General features: G+C 54.9%; 1 protein-coding gene and 1 long non-coding RNA gene across 4 annotated transcripts in view; one reads left to right on the forward strand and one right to left on the reverse strand.

Moving 5' to 3' along the window:
- Window positions 1–3,751, forward strand: LOC117195897 (uncharacterized). Its single transcript, XR_004475784.2, has 2 exons — window positions 1–1,019; window positions 3,340–3,751. It is a non-coding gene; the product is annotated as an uncharacterized LOC117195897 (long non-coding RNA).
- PPP2R2C (protein phosphatase 2 regulatory subunit Bgamma) overlaps window positions 3,695–22,091 on the reverse strand; it is a 138,546-nt gene continuing 120,149 nt past the window's right edge. For all 3 annotated transcript variants that reach the window (XM_004263578.4, XM_033402221.2, XM_049708829.1), the window contains exons 7-9: window positions 19,850–20,019; window positions 14,438–14,529; window positions 3,695–6,019 (exon numbers count right to left, since the gene is read on the reverse strand). In XM_004263578.4, coding sequence (XP_004263626.1) covers window positions 5,728–6,019; window positions 14,438–14,529; window positions 19,850–20,019 — 554 coding nt within the window. In that variant the 3' untranslated portion in view covers window positions 3,695–5,727. The remainder of the gene's footprint in view (window positions 6,020–14,437; window positions 14,530–19,849; window positions 20,020–22,091) is intronic.

The raw sequence follows: 22,091 nt of genomic DNA on the forward strand, positions 1-22,091 counted from the left end.
GCTATCATTCTCCATGCTTTGTGGATGAGAAAACTGAGACGCGGGAAGGGTAGGTAACGCCCCCAAGATCCACAGCTGCCCTCAAAGCCAGGCTTTGAATCCCTGAACTGGGCTCCAGCGTCCCTGCCCTGAACCACTTAGCCTCTGTGCTGCTCCCATAGTGGGCACCCAAAGAACATTTGTCGAGCGAACAAATGAGTGATTAAGCAGGTTTGTAAAGGTAAATGGTGAAGTTGGATCTCATCTGGCACCCCCCATAGGCGTTACACGTGTATTAAATGAATAAGTCACTTCTCCAGCCATCCATCTCTATTTTGCATGTTTGTACATCTTTTAATAATGGATTCCTTTCCATTTTTATTTTTACTTTTGTCTTCCTAATATTGCTGCCTTCTGTGGATGTCAGTTCCTCTCTGAAATTCATTGTCACTTGACTGTGTGGGCCCCATGTGGAATTCTAACAGCATCCAGGTAGCGACAATGGGGCTTCGTTTTTTAAAAGAGGACATGGCTGTTTTAAATGAATCACTCACAACTCGGGCAATTATCTTGAGCTCTATAAGCTTCTCCGTTGCTAGGAAACCATCCCTTCAAGCTGGTAAGCCTTTGCTAAAGTTTCGTCGTCGAGCGGTTCCACTTCTGCAGGCCCTGAGCCAGCCTGCTGTTCCAGGCTGCGAAGTTAGTTCCCAGCAGAGGAAAAGCAGCAGTGGCCCGAAAACACCCCTTGGACGGCACCCATGGGGACCTGAGGTGGCTCAGGTGGCGGCGACTCCAGGACCCAGTCTGGGGGCACACTGCCTGGGGGCGGATCCCCAGTTTGTGGCCTTGGGTGAGGTACCCCTCTCTCTCTGTGCCTCAGTTTCCATCTTTGTAAAATAAGGAAATCACAGCATCCTCGTTTACGGCGACTTGCCGATGAAATGAGAAAAGCTCACAAAAAGCTCTCAGCACAGTGCCTGGTGCAGTGCACGGCTCAGAAAAGCCCGCTGTTAATACAACAACGACACGGAGTGTGAAGGGTAAGGACGCTGCCAGGCAGCTGGGCAGGTCACCGAGGGGCCCACAATCCAGGCCACGGCTCAAGGGCATAGTCCAGTGGGTGTCAGGAGCCTCAGAGGCTCAGGGCTCGGGGGAAACAGGGTGATGGCTCTGCCTTCACCTGAGCAGAGGATGGTCTGCAGTTGGGAAGAGGTCTGGCGAGGGGAGCAGAGTTTGAGCCTTGTTTCACGTGGCCCCTGGAGTGCTCGCCCTGTGGCCTGCCCACAGCTCAGCCCGGGGGCCCGTCCACGTGTGCCGCTCCCCGCAGGGCCCTGGCCCTCTAGCAGCCCCACACCCCTCTGTGCTACCATCTGGCTGACAGCCCCTGAGCACGGCTCAGAGCTCCCGGCAAGGCCCCACCCTGGCTGCCCCCAAGGAAGGCCACATGGAGGCTGGTCCCGCCTTTGCTGCTCGACCTTAGGCGAGTACTTGGACCTCTCTGGGGTCCTCATCTGTGAAAGTGGGCAGGAATCTGCTGAAAGTATTGGCTGTGAGATCAGAATGAAGGGACCTGAGTGTGTCCACTCCCCAGAGCCACTGCGACAAAGGACGACAAACTGGAGTGGTTTAAAACAACACACTTATTCTCCTACAGTCTGCGGGGGGCGGTCAGAAGTCCCACGTGGCCTCACTGGGCTAAAATCGATGTGTCGGCAGGGCTGTGCTCCTTCCAGAGGCTCTAGGGGAGAATCCATTTCCTTGCTTTTTCCAGCTCCTAGAGGCCACCCACACTCCTTGGCCTGTGGCCCCTTCCTCCATCTTCAGAGCCAGCGATGACAGGTGGAGTCCTCATGTCACATCTCTCTGACCCTTTTTGCACTGCTGCATCTCCCTCTGAGTACAGCCAACAGAGGTTCTCTACCTTCTGGGACTCATGTGACAAACTGCTCCTCCCTGGATAATCCAGGATATGCTCCCCATCTCAAGGTCCATCATCTTAATCACACCTGTGGAGTCCCAGAGCTGGTGCTCAGTCAGGGCCGGGTGGGGCTGGATTTGGTAGGGCTGAGACCACGGTATCGTCACCATCCTTTGGGCATCTGCCATGCGCCGGCGCTTCCACCATCTGAGTTTGAATCCAGACTCCTCAACTTACAAGTTCTTTGAATTTCGGCACAAGTTAAATCTTACTCTCCCTAAGCCTCAGTTTCTCCAGGTGTAAAATGGGTATAACACTAATACTCCCCCCTTCCCCCACAAAAAGGCAAAACATGAAGCCTAAACGAGATACTACCATGGGTTTAACAGGGTATTTTTTATTACCTCACTAGTCATCCCAGCAAGAAGGAGTGGCATCGCCCTCTATTTACACGTGGGGTTCAGAGAGGTTAGCCCATTGTCCAAGGTCACACATCCCGGAAGTGGCTTTCCCCTCCTTTATCAGTGTCCTGGGGTGGAGTGGTTGATGGAGGACTTAGCCAAAGTCCTGCCAGCACACCCACCAGGACAGCCACTTCCTCCTGCTGGGCCCGAAGTTAAAACACCCTCTTGAAAGTGGAGGCAAGGCCTGGGCTCCCAGGAGGGGAGCAGGGAAGCCACGGGGTACATGAAGCACTTCCCCACACAGTCTCTGGCTTATCTCAGCCATTGCAGCATGTGGGGCTGGGCCTCTCTGGCTTCCAGAACCAATCCAGATGCCCTGTGGTCTGGTTCCTCCCAGATCCTGTTCCCCAGGACACTGAAGCATGTGTGGTGCTGCTGCTGGGGGAGCACCGTATTAGGAGTTAACTGGACCAAACTAGAAACGTGGCTCCAGCACCTGCTAGCTGTGTGATTTTGAGCCAATTCCTTCACCTCTCTGAACCTCAGTTTCCTCATCTGTGCCATATTCTCAAGTTGGATGTGAGGCTCAAAAAAGGTGAGGGGAGAGTGTGAGAATATTTGAAAATCATGGTGGGCTATGCTTCCTTGCTTCAAAACAAGCAAAGCAAAACAAAACATGACAACTGTCATTTATTGAGAGCTTACGTGCCAGGCACTGCACTTTGCAGGCCTTATCCAATTGAATCTCGCCCCTCCCCTCACGACCCCAAACCACGAGGTCAGTACTATCATCAGCTCCATTTCCTCAGTGTTGAAATCAGAGCTCAGAAAGGTTAAAGGCTGCCGTAGAATCTGGAGGCAGGAAAGCCTGGAAGTGAGCCAGGCTTCCCATGTGTATCCCCATCCGCCATATGTGCCTCCTGACGGGACCCATGGCCCATTAAAAACAAACAGCATTCCAAGCCTCATTTTCCATGTAACATTTGTTATTTTATTGGAAAAAGCTGGTATTAACATATTTATAATTTTATTCAACAGTTGGATAGTTTGTGAGACACCAAAGAAAACAAGAATGCACCTATGAGTCACAGAGTCCAAAATGGTCAGGCCTGTCTACTCTACCACCACGTACCCGATGCCACCGAGCGATCAGTCCTCAGAGTATTGAAATAAAAACAAAAACAACGCAACAACTTCACAATGACTATGTGAACGCCCGTACATTCAAAAAGAGCAGAAAATTTAAACGGTAAGGAAGCAAAGTTTGTGACTATGTTACTGGCCCTTCTGCCATGTCTAGTTTTGCCCCTCCCCCTCAGCCTCTTTTCTCAACACACATTTTATTCATAATTTGCTTTGGACATCATTCTTTTCCAGGGATCCAAAGGCATGCTTTTTCTTCTGAGATCTTTTTCTTTCTTTCCCTTTTTTTTTTTTTCCTTTCTGGTTTGGTATCCAAAGTTTAAAACAGAGTAAGGAACCAGGAACTGTATTAAGACCTCCTTCTGAATACAGATTTGCACTTTGTAAAATGGTCCATGTTAAATCTATGATCTGACAGTAACCTCTATCTGCAAATGCAAATTTCCTCTCAGCATCTGAATCAGAAAGGGAAATGGATCACACCAAATACCCCAGTAATTGTGTAAGGCCCTCAGAGCTGGATTTTGGCTTCAACAAGATTTCTATACAATTTACCACATTTTGAACCTCTTTACAAAGGGAAAAAGAGGAATCCATCCCTGTGATTGTTAACTTTAGTTAGAATAGATATGTACATATAATACTGTCCAGGTTACGTGGATTTTACAGTGATATATAAACAAACATTCTTCATTCATGTTGATTAAAAAAAAAAATCAATGGACCCATTTCCTTGTGTAATTATCGTATGGCTGGAAGTGAGTGCACATGCGTTCTGTGCTTTGACACACACAAAAGTAGACCATTATCTGTTGAGAAAAATCTCGGGTTGGGCCTATTTCCTGGGTTAGGTTACATCTTGTAAAAAAAAAAATGTCGGATTCGGTTGGGCCTCTAAACTCCGCTTTTTGAATCAAAATGCAAGCCACGTGGTTCCGCTGCCAGTTCCAAGGGCAAAGACAAGTGGGCCTGGTGGGTGGGTGGGCCGATCTGGTCCTGACAGCAGGAGGAACTGTCCTGGAAATACCGCATTCTCTGCGGCCCGAGGGGAAGTGTCCTTTGGGACTGAGGGTCATAAAAGAAAATTTATCCTAAAATGGTCATAACATGCAATTTTCTTTTGGAGGCAGTTCAGTGCATCTGGAAAAGGAGCTGGGGTACAGATGTGGGGTGGAGAGAGGGCGGAGTTCCTCGTTACCCAACAGGTGAGGGGCACCCCGGGGGTCTTCTGCATTCTGTGTCTCGATTCTCCCCGGACCCTCGTCATTGTCCCACCTGCTCTGTCCTGCTTCACAAGATGAAGAGATGTTTCCAGAAGCTTCCAGGCTAGAATGCTGCTTTAACATAAGCCACCAACGTGGTGGGTTATAAAGGGCCTTGTGGGAGCGCCTGGATGGGATTCCTGACTCCCCCCTTGGTTGGTGCAGGCCTTGGGCCTCAGTTTTCTTGTATGCACAATGGGAATGACAAGTTATTCACCTTTAATCCCTGGCACCTGGCACAGAGCCTGGCACTCAGTGCGCAGTTGGCATTTATGGAGGAAATGAATAGGCACCCAGTTCACAGGGTCGTGATGAAGATTCAGAAAGATCATGGAGGGAGCCAGTACGAGTTCCCACGAGGTGTCAGTGACGGCTGCAGGATGACAGGAGAGCCACAGGGCGGCTGCAGGGACAGACCCATGGGCCTGGGGGGCTGGCACTATGCCCAGCACGGGGCAGATGCTCGCGAAGGGTTGTTTATATGGTGAAGAACAGGCACACACATGGGATTCCATTCCCCTTCCTCTCAAGAAACTGTAACAGACCTGGGATATTCAAAGACATTAAAATAACCTAAAAGAGCTTGCAAATTCTCAGCATGAATTCACGATCCAAAAAGCAAAACAGTGAGACCCTCGGCTCTGAAACAGTGGCAATTGCTCCATTCAAAAGAATCCCTGGCTGGCTTGTTTGAGCTTCGTTCTCTGTCCCCGGAGCCCTGATCTGGGGCCAGTGACGCGCGCGAGAGAAACGGCTCCGGGGCTCCCGCGTCCCCAGAAAGGAACCTCTGGAGTGAAAAATTAACGCGCAGAGGTAAAAATCCTAATAAGGTGGGAACGACTGCACGCGGTTAAAGTACGGGATGAAAGAACTGAACTTCAAGGCCGACAATCACGTCGGTTTACTGTGAATCCTTTTTCCTGTTTTCAAACAATCACCAGCAAAGGCGGTCCGGCCCCGGGATGCTGGACGGACGGCCCGGCGCCTCCTGGTGGCCGCTCCGCGCGTGGCCGTGTGGCACCTAGTGCATGTCGGAGTTCACCTTGTCCTGGAAGATGTACAGGTTGTTGGTGGCCGCGATGGCGATGATGTTCTCGGCCGGGTGCCAGGCCGTGTGCAGGATCTTTTTGGTGAAGTCCAAGCTGTCCACGCTGATGTCGTCCCGCCTCCGCTTGCCGCCCACGCACACGCGCCGCGGCTTGAGCACTGCCCGGGGCTTGCTGCTCTCCCGCGACGCCTCCAGGGTCACATCCCGCTTGGTGTTCCGGTCAAACATGCGGAAGAAGTTGTTGTAGGCCCCGGTCATGATGACGCTGGTGGGAGACGGAGCGGCGTCAGGCGGGGCAACAGAAGAGAGAAGCCCGCCCCTCCTCCCGGGGCTGCAGGACCATCGCCCGGGAAGCAGACGGGGGACACGCCTGCCTCTTCCCACCTTCTCTTAGGGTCTCTTGTCCTCCGTCACATCTTGGCTGCCTCAGCACACAGACTTAGGGCCAGGAACTGAGACCGTTTAATGCTCTGCCCCAAACATTATAAAAACATTCCCTTGTATTTTGTTTGCCCTTTAGTCCAAAAGAGAGAGACCTAGGCTTTCAGTAAGACCAACAACAGCAGAAAACGAGCAAAGTGGAATAAACACAGGAGACACTGGGCTACAAACTCTGCGCTGACAAAAGGCAGGCCCCTGAATCAGCCAGATGTGGCCTCCTGGCGGGGACCCAGGACCCTCCTGTTGGCTGAATAGTTGAGTGACTAAATGATCACTGTCTGCACACCATCAATGTGCAGGTGTTCACAGACCTCCCCCGTTCTCCTAAAGAGCATTCTATATTTGTCTATCCACTCCCCACCTCTTCTCCCTACCTCTCCTAAGGAGAAGGGATTCCTGTTGGACCAGAGGAAGGATGTTAATCTACACAGTAAGAGATGGGAGAGAAAAGAATACCACCTACATGGGCCTGGGCCTGGAGAAAGGGGTTGGGTTTTGGAGCAGCTGGGGGCAGGGCATACAAAGTAACTGGGGAGGTGGGAGTGAATTCCAGAAAACAATACTGAGGGTAAGGAAGTGGTCCCCTTCAATGTTCTTCAGGAGAGATGCGGACAGATTGGAATCCCTCCTCCCGTTAGGAGATGAACTGTGCTTCCTGACGGTGTCATTGCTCCAAGATGAGCCACGAGGACCCCTCTGTTTACAAGGGTTATGCACATGAGCCATGTCTTCAGTATCACCCAAGTCACAGGAGTAATCCCGTGCACTGGGCTGTGCAGGGTCAGATGCTCAGGCTCCCCGAATGATGCTGAGTCCCAGGCTGAAAGTGACGTATATCCTTGTAACATATTTCCTTCTTGTGGGAGAACCTGGGCTGACACCAGGAGAGTGTGGTACCTGAGGCCCCAGCCTGTAGCATCTTCATGGGAGACCCAGGGAAGCCCACCTCCCCGGGGCCCACATGAGAATGGACAAGTTGTCATTACAAGTCACCTGTCACCTCGCCTGTGGACCATGTCTTAATGTCGGTCCTTTCTAGATGCTGATGGCCTGGGTGTGGGTTGGGGAGGCCCCTCTGCTGCCTGGTTCCTGAAACTGCTCAAGGAGAGGGGTCTCCCCAGCAGAGGGAAGAGGGTAGAGTGGCATCCGTCTCCTAATGTGATTGATACAGCACTTTGTTTCCTTTCTCATTGATAAGTCTGCCCCTCCGACCTCTGATCCTTCACAGAAAGGACTTTTCACTTGGCTTGGGGCCTGGCAAGTCTGGGCCAGGAACCCCATTTAGGTTCCGGCCCACAAGCAGCTGCCTGCCCAGGCTGTGCGGTTCCTGGAGATGGCCGTGTGCCCGTGAGGCCAGCCTCCCACCAGAGCCACAATCTGCACGTTAGTGCTTGGCGCCACCCCCCTCGACACCCAAACTGCTCTCCCTGACCTTGTGTTCAGAGATGGATGGGTAGGTATTTGGGGGCAATGAGGATGGAAAGCCCCTTCTATAAAGTGGCTCTTCTGCAGATGTTCCGGGGGCGGCCAGGCGGAAGGGGGTGAGGCCCACTCGGGCCCCAGCAGGGGGCAGAGGGCACGTGCCAACTGGGTGGTAGGAGAGGCGCTCCATAGAAAGACTGTTCGCAAATGTTCTGGAAGGTTCTAAGGGAACACAGGGAAAGTGCTGTGCCCTGGGACTGGTACATTTGGAGATTTTGAAACTACCCCGAGGCCTGAGAGGGAAGGGGAGGGAGGAGTCACAGGAAAGAGAGAGAGAGAAAGAGACAGAGCCAGAGAGGTCTGTGTGAAGGGGGCTGTCCTCTGAAGGGAGCTGTGCCCAAAGGGACACAGTCAGCCAAGACGACAGGAAACAAGGGGGAATAAACGCTCCGGCCTCTCTCTCCACCCTCAGTCTCCTCCTAGGGTCCTCAGTGGTTAAACCCGGCCAGAAGCCAGCGGGCACGGAGGCCTGTGGATGCAGCCCATGGGGTCGGCCTCCAGGTATAGTCTCTGTGGAGGAGGGTGGAGATGGGAGCTGGAGGGGCAAGTGGGGACCCCTCCGGGCTCACCTGGCAGCGCTAATCGCCGGTGGGCCAGCAGCGCCTGCCTGTGCCTCTACCTCTCCGGCAGAGGCGGGGCGGTGGGGGTGGGGAGGCTCCCGGTGCAGGTGTGTCTTGTCTGAGTCCCCAGGGCCTGGCTTGGCCACCTATGTGGGAAGTGGTCCTTGAAAGAAGACAACCCCTGGCAGCAGCGGACAGGAACAGACCAAGCAGAGCCGCCCAGCCCCCATGCCCCGGGGACGACGAAAACTCAGTAAATGCTTCGTAAACCAAATGCACCGAAGGGCCAGAAGCTTCTCTCATTCACTGCCAGACCTGCAGGTTCAGAAGGTACCTGCCCCCAGTAGGGGCTCACTAAGTATCTGACGAACGAATGAATGAATGAATGAACGAGTGAATGGATCACTGAATGCCGGGGCAGGGTCACACACAGTCACAGCCACCCTCGGAAGACTTAGGAAGGCACGAAACAAGCTGCGTGGCCACCCCCCTGCACAGGGACAGGGGACAGGCCAGGGGTGAGTGGAGGGGGCTTCTCGGACGCTATCTGGGGAGGGGTGGCACGTGGCAGTCAAAGGGTTCTGCCTTTTAAGAGGTTTGTGTAATCCCCGGAGGTGAAGGGCGGGTGGTGGAGAACTCTAACGCGCTTTCTGGCTCTAGTCTCTTCTGTTCTGAAACCTTAACTGCTGTGAACAGACCCGAGTTCTGTTGAAATGAAATGACATGCTGCGGAGGTGCTGGGTGGGCGTGAGGCGCCCCCCAGCGCTGCTGGCGGGGGGTAGTGGGGTGGGGGACAGTGCCCTCTGCTCCCTCCTTCCCAAAGAAGCCCCCTCCTCTCCTCAGAGGTCAGCTCACGCCAGGGAAGGCTGGGTTGGCTCTGATGTCGCCTAAGTTATGGCCCGTGAGACTTCACGACAGTGCCACCACCCATGCGTCACTGGAGCCCGAGCCCAGGTCTCTCGGGGCTGCCCTGGGGCTGCTGTGTGTGCCAGCGGCTTCTCCTCGGGGTCCAGGCGTGATGACCCTTGCCTGGGTCATCACCGGAGTGCAGCGGCTCAGCCAGCCAAGGGTCGCCCTTGTTTGGGCCAGAAGACAGGGAGGAGGGCGGGGTGAGGTTGGGCCTCCGAGAGGCTGGGGGTGGGGTCAGAGGGGCCATCCTGCCAGCCAGCGCCCAAGTGTCCCAAGGCCAGGGGATGGGCGGGGGGGGAGCAGGGGGTGCTGCAGGGACAGGGCTCGTCACATTGACCTTGGCCTTCCCACACAGCCCGGGAGGTGACACCGGGGAACCACTCCCCGGGTCTGCACTCTCCGCTGCCCTTCTTCCCGCCTCTCAGACACAGCAGGGCTGCAGGGGCGAGAGGAGGGCAGGTGAGCAGGTGGCAGCGACCAAGGGCCACTGTGGGTGCGGGGAAGCCGCGCCCGAGTCTTCGTGTTCAGGAGAGGCAGTGGGGCTGCGAGCACGGGCATGCAGGGCCGGACAGAGGCCTGGAGCCCCTTCTGCAAGGTGAGCGAGGAGGAGCCCGAGGCAGGGAGCGGGAGGGTGCACTGGGCTAGCTGCCAGCGTGCGTGTGCGTGCGTGCGTGTGTCTGTGTGTGTGTCTGCGTGTGCACGCCCTGCCGAGGGACTCCTCAGGCCTCGGGGGTCGGGGGTGACCAGTGGGGATGAACTCTGACCTCCCGACTCGGGGCAGCAAGCCCACCAGGCCTGTCTGGTTCAGCAGACAAGAGGGGGGCCTGCCTGGGACCCCGCCAGACGCCCCCTGTCCCTCCCACAGCTGGCGTGCACTGGTGTCAGGCTCTGCGTCAGGGCGGGTCACGGGGTGGGCCCCCGGCACTGGGGCCCAGGCACAGGAGGTCAGTGCCGATGGAGGCAGGGGGGCCGAGCTTCATGATGAGGGGACTCCTGCTTTTGGTCCTTCCTGATCGCCCGCTCTGCCTGGCCCTGGGACACTGGGTGACACTGGGATGACACTGCTAAGCCAGCAGCAAGAGAAGGTGGATTCTCTCCTTCTTCCACCCCTCCCTCATCTCCCCTCTCCTTGCGATGTCCCTCACCCCCACCCTATGAGGTGGTCCTCCCAGAGCCTGCAAAGGAGGAGGGTGGCCTGCAGGGGCACAGACCCACCTAGAAGCTCTTAAAACCCATACCAGCCCCGCCCGGGGTGGGCTCAGCAGCCTGGGGGTAGGTGCAGCACGTTGGATGGGGGAATCAGAGAGTCCCAAGGGCCAAGGCCTCCCTTCCCTGGGCCCAGAGCAGCTGCTGTGGAGCAGAAAGGGTGGAGCTCACCAGCTCAGACTGGGGTCAGGAGCCGGGCAGGAGGCCCTGATGCTGGGTGACCTGGGGAAGACAGGGAAGGAAGCCTTTCTCTCTCCACCAGCTTTACTCGGGCCTAAAAGGCAAAGGCAAAGGCACACTCCACAAGCACATGCAGTGCGGACAGTGCTTGCGTCGGGTCAGCCACCTGGGTCCAGATCCCAGCTCTGCCCCTGACATGCTTCCTAGCTCCCCGTGCAGTTTTCCCATCTATAAAATGGGGCGAGGGACCCCAGCCCCTGGTGAGAATGGACTAGATAACAAGGTAAAACACTTAGAACAGTGCTGAGCTCAGTAAATCCCACCTCCTGTTATGTATTAAATGCCAACAGGTATTTCTGAATTCTAACCATCCGTGTGGCCTGAAGCCCCACCCACCTGTCTGACTGGGAGCCCAAGACTAGGGAAGCAGAAGGAGAGGGTAGGTGACGGATTCCCAGAGAAGGAATCTGCGTGCCAAGGGGCCCGACCAGGGGGGCCTCGCCCCCTCCCTCCCTGCTGGCAGGGGCGAGAGAAGAGAGAAGGCAGCCCTCCCGCCACCCATTTCTCTAGGGAACAGTTCACAGAACCCAGTGGGTGCTTTCACACAACACCCATCCTTCTCCTGAGCCATCAGGGGAAGGGAGAGTGAGATCATTAAAGTTACTTGTAACCCACACAGCTGCTAATCCTCCTTCCATTTGGCTGCGGGATCCAGCTGACACCTCTGGGGGAGGGGAGGGAGCCCCACCACACCTGCAGGGAGGGGTCTCTCTCACCTCGGAACACCAGGTCCCAGCACCCTGCAAACCACACTGGGACAGAATGGCCCATTGCTCCCATTCTTAGGTGTTCTCTAACATTCTAGAAGGTTCTTTTAACAGGTCCTGGCTGCCCTTGTCCCCAGGCTCTCTTCTTTCCACTGGGGAAAGGCTCCTGCCCCATCTCTGTGGTTCTGGAGAGTGTGACAATCATGGTGCTCTACTGCCCCCTGCTGGCCAACTGTGGCATGCACTAAATCATGTCCATGCTGATTGGCTCAAAAGTGAGCATGTGACCCAAACAAAGCCAATCAGATCCTTCCACGAGAATTTTCCATATACCTAGAAGGGTGATTGTGGGCTGGGAGGACAATGGAAGGGGGACTATTTGGGGTCACCATCCCGAATAGCAAGGGGGAGCCATCTGTAGTAGGAAAGGATGAGGCTAGTGTTTAGGAAGAAGCAGGGAGGCTCAGAGATGGGAGTGGACAGAGAGGAGATGGCCCCAAAGGTACAGCATAAGCCCTGGGGTAGCCTTGCTGGAACTTCTCAGAACAAGCTTAGGCTTATCTGATTCCTGCAACTGGAAGATACTTGGTTGACACAAATACCTTCTTCCCAGGCAGAACAGATCAAGGGGAGCTTCCTAGAAGAGGTGGCATTTGAGGTGGGTCTCGGTGGCTCTGCAGGGTTCTTTCAGACAAGACAAACAACAGACCGGTGTGTGCAAATCATCGGACCATCCGCTGCCAATATGGAGCCATGGCCTTGCCAGGAGTTTCACATACAGCGTCTTATCCTCAAAGCAGCCCTTGAAAGTCCTGATTTCTTAGAACTACTTTCCAGGTGAGCAGACTCAGAGAAGTCAGGTGGCTTATTGAAGCATGCAGTTGGGGAGTGGTGGAGCACGGTCTGGAAATCGAGGGTGTCTGACCCTAAAACCGCTGCCCTTTCCTCGCCCCCAGGCTGCCCATCTAAGTCTTGCTAGAGTTGGGTAAGGGGCGCTGTGAGGGTTATCAGATGTCCACCCGCTCTGTCCTGCTACCTATACGACTGGCATGCTGGAAGCTTCCCATTAACATGGGAAGGACAGAAAACGCTGAGCTGAGGGATTCAGAAGGTTTGTTTTGGTTTTCAAGGGTGGGGACCCTGGAGGGCAGCACTTGATTCTCCCCTTTGCCTCTGAGCTCCTGGAAGGCTGGGACCAAGCTTTATTTACCTTGGGATCCTCCTCTATGGGGCTTGCTGGGCTCACGGGATGCTTGTGTTGAAGTGGAAGGAGGTGGCATACCCCTATGCCTTCCAGAAGGTCAACAACCACTGACTGGACACACCTGAGGCCCCAAGTGAGGGGCTCAGGATGGGCTGAGCTACAGTCCCACTCCCAAGGACACCTCAACCAGTGGGGAAGGCAAACAGAGGCAAGATGAAAACATGTAATAAATGCAAAGACACAGAAGGAAAACCCAGGAGGCTGGGGGTGTCAAGATGCAGAGGACCCTGAGGGCTTCCTGGAGGAGGTGGCCTTGAGTTGAGTCAGTAAAGTGAGGTGACAGCAGGAGTGAGCCAGGTGCAGTGTGGTCAGGGTTCCAGGGGGTGGGAGTAGAGCGGGTTGTGAAGGAAGGTGCAGGGACTACCAGGGCTGGGGTGGCTGGCATGTAAAGTGCATGGCAGTGAGAGACAGGACAGCAGCTCCAGGCTGGGCACCCGAAAGCCAGGAAGAGAAGGCGGCTCCAGTCTCTGGAAGCCCAGCATGCCCGTTCATGGACGCCCCCTGGTGGTAATGTGAAGGAAAGGCGGGCAGTGGTCACAACCACTGGGAGCCCAACACATAAAGACAGAAAGACAGGCAGACAGACAGACAGACACACACGCGGTAGTACTGGAATCCCCTTTTTGCTGTCTTCTCAGATTCTAATAGACTCCCCAGCCCCAGACCTACTGCCGGTAATCCCTGGGGAAGCCCCAGTGTGTCAGCCTGGGGGCAGGCCCCTGGAGGGAGTGCCGTGGGTCCCCTCTGACGCCGCTGCATCAGCCCAGTCTCAGGCCAGGGCCTCCACCTGGCTTTCTAAGTGTCCTTCAGCGGACCCCCTGTGCCCACCATACTGGTCCCTCTGAGAGCACTGTCCACTTGGAGACTCCTGAGCCCCAGGATGCTGGCAGAAGCTCTAGGGGATCCTCCACTCCTGGACACAGCAGCTCGACCCCCCTTGGGTCCCCACCCATCTTCCCTGGCGGTCCCGGTGGGTCTGTGCTCACAGCCACACAGGGTGGTAGCACAGAAGCTCTCACACGACCATGGCAGTGCCAGCCACACTCAGAACTCGGGGACAGCCCAGCCTGCTCCTGGCCAGACACGCAGGACTGACGGGGTCCACGTGGACGGACGCGCCCCGGGATGGCACCTGAGTCGAAGGCTGCTGGCTCTCACTCCGCGCCTTCTCCCTCGCCAAACCCGCTCCGCTTGTGAAGTGTGACGGGCGACAGGCCGATATCCTGGCCAGAGTGCTTTTCAGCCCTGCAAGGTCTGGTCACCTGGGTCCCTGCCCTGGGCCTTCCCTGTCCACACTCGCCCTGGGCTGAGCCAGGTGATGGGGAAGCAGGAACTCAGGTCAGGCTCAGAGCCATTTCCCAGGTGGGTGGGGCTGTGAGAGGCGGCTGCACCTGTGGAAGCCCCCAGCCGCAAAAGGTGCAGCACCTCTGCCATGCTCCCCGGAGCCCAATGGGCCTGAAGCTACAACCACGATGGCCGGAGGAGGGTGGAGGCAGGGGTAGACCGCTGGCTAAAGCCCTCCCCACCTCGGGGCTCTAGCACCTGAACAGCCCTCAGTCCTGACAACCTGGGGAAGGGGCTGCACGGTGAGGGACCCGGAATTGACTAAAGATGTTTCCACTACCACTCAGGAGAACAGGGCTCCACATGGAGGTTAGGTATAGTTTCAGAACACGAAGTTTCCTTTCTGCCCTTGAATCTGAGAGCTGAGAGCTCGAACCTGCTACAAGAAAGACTGGGCCTCCTTGGAACACCTTGATTCCTCAGGCTTGATAACAGTTAGTCCCCCTGACACATCCCGCCCAGGTCACCAGCCGGCCCTGCAGAGTGGAAGGTCCCTAGTTAGGTGGGTGGGGTCCAAGGTCTGAGGTTACCTGTCGCTCCCATTCCAGGCGCATTCGAACTTGTCAAAAATGCAGTCGTTCTCATACAGGGAACAGAGCTTGCTCCGAAGGTAATCGTGGACCTGGTGAGAGAAGGGGACGGGGTGAGCCGAGGGGGGCACCCCGACAGTCCTGGCCCCCCTCCACGAGGAGGGTCTCACTGAGCAGGCCTGTGCCCTCTGGGGTCTGGACGGCATTCCCAGCTCAGCCCTGCTCATCGGGAAGGGTCCATAGCCTGGCACACAGCCGACCCCTGAGCTGTGGCCAGAGAGGGGACCAAATCCTGGCTTTGCTCCTCCCTGGCTGTGTGACCCTGGACAGTGACCTCACCCTCTCTGAGCCTTGGTTTATTCATCCTTAAAGTGATAAGAGCACTCACCTCATGGGCTATTCCAGGATCAAATGTAAGTGACTATTTGGTATAGGGTCATGTCCTCTGAGGACAAGTGGTCACCGTGAGCACATTGGCGACCATCATGGAGAAAAGGGGAAGGAGAATTCACATAGGCCTCTCAAGCATGATCTCGGCAGACGCCACCTGTCCTGTTTTATAGATGAGGCACTGAAGCTCAGAGGTTAAGTAACTGGCCCAAAGTCACACAGCGTACAAGTGGAAGGCCAGGATCCTCTCCCAGGGTTACCAGACACCACAGGAGAGAGGCTGATGCCCCATGACCTGCGTCCATCTGACTGTAGCCCCATCCCACAAGCTCTATAACCACAGGGCCTCCTGGGTGCCAGCTCTCTTCGGGGACAGGGCCCTGCCCTCTGGGTGGCGGAAGGGGCAAGTAAATGGGTAACATGAAGGCTGAACTCCCGGCTCTGCCCCTTTGTGACCCAGGGGAGTCACTTAGCTGCTATGAGCCTCAGGTTTCCCGTCTGAAAAGCAGGTCATGAGATTCCCCCTGCTGGAGAAGCGCATGAGGGTTCAGGGCAACGACCATGGGGCAAAGCACCAGGGAGGTGTTTGCGACCCCGATTAACTATGGAGGGATGGAGAGAAAGAAGTGTCCAACTCCTGCTGGGCAGTGACATTGGCCACAAACCAAGGGTCAAGTGCAGGGAGGGGTGTGGAAGAAAAAGGGGTTTTTTATCCTTTTCCGTCGGGGAACCTCTTATTCATCTTTAAAAAGCCATCTTTAGAGGAGGTCTCCTCCTCTGGCAGCCTCCCTGGATTCCCCCAGGCTGAACTTCTCTCTCTGAGTCCTCAGAGCATCAAGTACACCTGAGGCTCCTGCCGTGACTTAGCGTGTGTTTATATTGACCCCGCAGCCTGGAAGGTTCTTAACACAGGACTTCCTCAGGCCTCGGATGGCATGCCCCTCCCCAGAGAGGGCTCCCTGCCCGCCCTGCCCGCGAAGCTTGCTCCACTGCCCTTCTCTTCCCACTCAACCTGCATTCCTGCTTTATTTTTATTTTTGGGCCCTGCCTCACAGCTTATGGGATCTTAGTTCCCCAGTGAGGGATTGAACTCGGACCCTTGGCAGTGAAAGTGCTGAGTCCTAACCACTGGACTACCAGGGAACTCCCCGCACTACTGTTTTAAATTCTGTCCATATGCTGACATCACCCAGATGTTTCTCTCCAGCCAGGACCTCTCTCCCCAAAGCCCACACTGGACCGTCCAGACCCCTCGAGGCTGGTGAACCCTGGTCCCTCTACCGTCCCCCATCCTTTCTGGACAAAGGTACAAAGGCCACAGGTGACAGCATGCTTCCACACACGTCTTGTCTCTCATACCCACACTCAGCCTGTCCAGGATCCAAAGCAATCCGGAGCCCAGTCCCTTCTCACCACATCTGTCCTACGTTGCCACCCTGCTCCAAGCACCACCACCCAGCTTATTGCAAACGACTTCTGGCTACTCTCCCTGTGTCTGCCTACACCCCAATCCCCAGCCCTGGTTTATCTTACAGGCAGCAGAGGGATCCCTTTGAAACCAAGCTGAATCACGTCATGCCTCTGCTCAAAACCCTCCGGTGCACACAAGTCCCCCCGGTCACCTCTCTGACCTCAGGCTCCTCTTCTCTCCCATATGTTCACTCTGCTCCAGCTGGCTCCTCACCATTTCTTTTTTTTGGCCATGCCGTGCGGCATGTGGGATCTTAGTTCCCTGACCAGGGATTGAACCAGTGCCCCCTGCATTGGAAGCGCAGTCTTAACCACTGGACCTCCAGGGAAGTCTCTCCTCAGCATTTCTTGAGCGCACTAACCATGTTCCTGCCTCAGGACCTTTGCACTTGCTCTTCCCTCCTCTGGGAACACCCTCCCTGTAGAGGCCTCCTGCCCTTATTTCCCCTAGGCTTCAGCATCCCTATTTTCTCTGCCTCAGCCCCTGGTTTGTCACTCTTTTGGAAGCTTGTGATTATTTCACCTATTTGCTAGGTTTCTGGTCATCTTCCCTGCTGAAACGGATGCCCCTCTAGGCAGGACTTACTTGTCTTGTTCCCTAACAATTTCCCAGTGGGGTGCACAGGGCCTGGCACATCACAGGACCTCAATACATTTTTTAAAAATAAATGAGTGGGGTTAGAGGCAACTGGAGATGGTGGGGCTGGGCTCCCCAGGTGGGCCACCTGTCTGAAGAAATAGCAGGGCCCTCCCCCAGCTGTTTCCCTTTCTCCACTCTGCTTCCTCAAAAGCCCTCAGCGGCTCTCATGTGGTGTGTGTCTGTGGCTAGAGGTCTCCTAGCCCATGGCCACAGCAGGTTCAGGTTCACTGTGTTCCTGTCATCTGGGACCCTTGAGGGTGAGGTCACGGCTCCTCCCTTCTTCTGAGCCCAGGGTCTAGTGGGGCACAAAGCACCAGCCCAGTATGTGTACGACTAAGATGAATAGGGATAAACGGTGCCTGAGGTCATTTCTGGACACAGATTGTTAAGATGCTCGTGTTCACCCCTCCAGGTTGGCACGTTTGTGTGTGCTCGTTGCACTCAACGCAGCCTCACTGATGCACTCGTCCAAACACACGTGCTGTTCTCTCCCGCATACTGAGTGCCTCCTGCCCTCTGGTGGCAGGGTGAGGAAGGGTGTTGACTATGGAGTAAGAAAGACCAATCTAAGGTCGGCTGCTTGCTACTCTACCACCACAGATATGCCATTTAACTCAATTTTCTCCAAATAAAATGGGATAGAGAGAACACTGTCCCCACCGTCCAGGACAGCTGGGAGGCTTAGAAGAGGAAAAGCGTGCCAAGGTCTTATGTCAATGAAGCACATGCTAAGGCTCACTTAACACCCATCCCTACCCTTTTCTCCCTGTCTTCTTCAACCACAGAGGCTGTAAACCTACTAATTTTTCCAGCCTGGTCATGGGCCTGTTCTAGCCAATGAGTTGTAAGAGGTCTTCTCAGGAGTGTTCTGGGAAAATTTTTGTGTTCATAATAAAACATACCACAGATCCAAACAGCACAGCCTTTCACACTTCTTCCTTTCCTGAATGGATGGTCAACATAGTTCCTGGAGTTGTGGCAGCCATTTTGCCACCATGAGGTATCAAACATGAAGGTAGAAAACCAACACTCAAACAATAGTGAACTAAATCACAGAAGTGGCTACTGGGACACTGGGCAGGTCACAAAGCCACTAAGTATTCTAGGATACTCCAGGCTTCCTGTGAAGGGAGAAAAGCCCCTATCTATTCAGTACTGCAAGTCAGCCAAACACAATTCTGTTTTACACAATTTCTAGCATCTAACAGCTAAAAAATGTTAGTTATGTTGGTTTTACATAAAGATTACTATTTTAGAATCAATAGGTCAGCTGGGCCAGAAGCCAAGCACCCAGCTTTGGACCTGGTCCTCCAGAGCAGTGATTCTCCCACTTTATTGGGTCCTCACGTGCTTTGGGGATCTGAAGGCTCTGGACCCTCTCCCCACAAAATGCTCACATTGAACACTGCACCTAGCTTCAGGGTCTGGGGGCTTTTGCTGACACCAGGGACACGAAAGGCTGAGGGGCCTCAGAGGGCTGGACACAGTCATGTCCCTGGGCAGGCTCTGGGAAGGGCATGCTCTGGGAAGGTGCCGGAACAGTTAGTCCCACAGGCCTGAGCAGGGGTTAAGTCATTCCCGCCCCAGTCTCTGACCCCTCCCATTCCCAAGGGTAGAGGAGGGGCTGACCCCTTCCTGGGAAGTGCAGTGGGAGCTGGAGGCCTGCAGTGAACACAAGTGGCTAACAAAGGGGCCCTTTCACGAATCCGTCATCCCGAGGAAGCTGAGGGACGGGGCAAGGGCACCGGAGCCGCCCCAGACGTCCCTGTGGGTGTGGAGATGCCAGAAGCACACGTGTCCCAGGTCAGGCTCTGAGTACCCCGTCTTCCCCTCTGAGCTCTGTGCCCCTTCCCCGTGGGGGCCCTCCGCCTCCCAGGACACAGCCCTCCCCCAGTCCTTGGCAGGAAAGGAAGACAGGGAAGGGCGCTGTGCAGCTCCCGTTTGGGCCCTGAAGCTGTCACTGCCCAACTGTAAGGCAGCTCCCCATATCCTAAGCTCTCAGTATCCCAGGTTCCCTTCCTGTCGAGTGGGGCTGATATCACCCCATTCACAGGGCCAGTAAGGAATAGAGGAGAAAAATATATGTGGCACTCTGTGTGCACCCAATACTTGGTGACACTATGAGGGTTTGGCTGGGTTTTCTGCGGGGGGGGGGTGTACTGTTTTCCCACTCACATCTGTACAACCAAATCCTACTCATCCTACAAGGTCCAGCACAAATGTCACCTCCTTCAAGAAGCTTCCCAGACTGCCCCAGCTAAAGACATAACTGGCGCAGCCTTAAAACAGTCCCATATTTCCGCCAAATTTTAACATCACATGAATTTTGTTTTCTATTCCCTAATATATATGGATGAATCATAACAGAAAAATAATAAACAACTTTCCAGGAAGGTGTCCCATGCTTCATCCTGTATGCCTGGCTGTAAAAGCCTGCACTGAGGATTTAGAAATGTACCACGCTCCCATTTCACCACTGTATCACTAGCTAAGGATGCTCCCTGGGAGAGGGCAATGCTTAGCCTGCGTTAATGGTAGGACTGCAGACGCCAGCTCCAGGGGAGGAAAGCCATCGTCTGCACCCTCAAACTGAGCCTGGCCTGATGCTCATCTTTGTCCCCTGGACCTTGGACTGCAGACCTAGTCACAGCCCTGCCTCGGGGCAGGAGCCAGCCAGCACATGACACACAGCTTCCCGTGAGGCGGGGCTGAGCAAGTTCTCCTGTCCTTGGCTGAGCTATGTGGGATGAGCTGATTTCTCAAGCCTCAGTGTCTCCACCTGCAAAATGGGCTCATGAAAGCCACCCTACAGCTGGAAAAGCCCCTCAGTGTGAATTCTCAGCACAGGGAAGGCGGCAGCGGGTCTCCCACCCGCAGAGGGGCTGCGAGGTTTTCCAGGCATCAGTGCCCACCTGGTAGGTCTCTATGGGCCGCGCCTCCATGTTCAGGTCCCAGACCTTGACTGTGAGGTAATCGCGGGTGAGCATGTACCGGCCGCTGTGGCTGAACTTCACGTCCGACACAGAGGAAATAATTTCCGAGAAGAAAGAGCGGTTACTGGGGTCCTCGGGCTCTTCAAATACTGCGGAGACAAAAACAACCACCGTCACTGGGCCGCTCCCACCCATGGGGTCCAAACAACAGACAACTCCATTTCCAATCTGGGCTCATGTGGTAGGTCATTTATTCATTCATCAAACTTATAACTAAATACAGGTCAGGCCCAGGCCCAGATGGATCCTCCAAAGAGGGAAGAACCAGCTCTTGGAACAGTGTTTATTGAGCATTTACTCTAAGTCAGATTCTGTGCTGAGCCTTTCCCGTGTGTTACCTTATCTAACTCCACAATAAAAATATCATGTCGGTACCACTAATATTCCCATTTTATAGCCAAGAAAACTGAGGCATGGATGGCCTCAGAGCTGGAAAAAGTGGTGGAGGAGGGATTTGAACCCAGAGCTGTACTCAATGTGCTGCTCTCTGCTGCCTCCTGCTGGTGATGCCAAATGCCAGGACTGTGAGGTGTCCGGGCATCCTCGAAGGTGCTGGACCACGTCCTGGACTAGGTTGGGCACCGCCTGTGGTTCTAACTGGCTCTGGGGCCTCTGTTCATGGTGCACTGGGCACACATGGCTGAGCTCCACTCATAGGTATGTTGTGTTTGTCTGCCGTGCGGGTTGTAGCAAAATCAAACTTCGCCACCACGGATGCAGGCTGAGTCCCGTTTGCTGCCTGCCACCCACCTCCTATTATTTTAGACCAGCTGCTCCACACAGGAAGTTGCTTACCTGACCCCTGAAGGCAATAGCTTGCTGCCTTTACCAGAGATCCCACAGTGGGCAGTGAGCGGCTCCCCCAGCAGCATCCCTTCCCTGCTGTCCCCCATAGCCAGGGCTTCCTGACACAAGGAGGTCCCCATGCAGCAGGACAAGCTCTTCTAAGTTCCATGTCTGTTGCTGGCTGTCCCAGTAGTTTGCCCACCTCACTGGACAGTCAGATCCTACAGTGGCCCTGGTGCTGCAGCAGGATGGAAATTAGGGTCCCTGCTGACCACTTAGGACCTGGGCCATGGATGGGCCTGGGGGTCAGGGAAGAGGATGGGGTGGGGGTTTGGCAGCCATCTACAGCCAGTCTGGAAGGACTTTTAAACATTTGACAACCTGTCCAGCTGTCCCCATGGGCACCGGCTGAGTGGCTGCCCTGCCTGCTTGTCTCGAGGCTCCAGGCTTAAAACAGGGAAGCAGAGAGCTGATCACATGTCCCCAGAGGCTCACAGGAGTGCCCTTCCTGCTGGCCCCTCTTATGTGGGAAAGTCCCATATCCCACTTCCCAGATCTGTCCCAGCCCCTCACCCCCAATCTGGGAACCCGTTCTTCTTCTTGTCCAAGGTAGACACTGCTCCTGCCTTTCCCAGAGATACAACTCCTGCCCAGCTCCCCTCTGCAGGGTGGCTGGAAACATTTCATGCCGATCGGATGCTCTCATGTGGTCATGCCTACATGCATTCACTCATCCTCTCAGTTAACCAGTCCATACTGAGCGCCCACCATAGCCAGGCACTGTTTGAGGCCCTGGAATGCTTCAGTGAGCAACACCCCCATTCTCCTGGAGCCCACAATCTCCTCCCAGAGTCAGACAGTAAAACTCAGTGACATGCAATACCGTTGGGCCATGGTGGAAGAAAGATAAAGTAAGTGAGGAGACAGAGAGACATGGGGGCTGGTGATTTGGATAGACAGGGCCTCTATGGGAGAGCACATCTGAGCAGAGACGTGAATGAAGTGAGATACCAGGGAGTAGAACTCCAGGCAGAAGTCATAGCATGTGCAAAGGCCCTGAGACAGGGATGAGCTGAAGGCCACGTAGGCTAAGAAAGGCGAGAGCGAGGGGCTGTAAGCCATGGGAAGGGCGTCATCCTGTAGGCACTAGGGAGCCACAGAAGGGCTCGGAGAACGGAAGGGCATGGCAAGATTTGGTTTTCTCCAGGATTCCCCTCCCTGCAGTGGGGAGGAGACCTCCTTGTGGGTCACCGTTAGCCCCTAAAACCTCTGCATTCTGATCGGTCATCTCACATAATCGTGTTTTGTGCCCTGGTACACTGACACCTTTATTTTTGCAGGAATAAACATTCGTAAGTTTTCTTTGTTAAGCCAA

Source organism: Orcinus orca, chromosome 4, assembly GCF_937001465.1.
Source record: "Orcinus orca chromosome 4, mOrcOrc1.1, whole genome shotgun sequence".
Lineage (NCBI taxonomy): Eukaryota > Metazoa > Chordata > Mammalia > Artiodactyla > Delphinidae > Orcinus > Orcinus orca.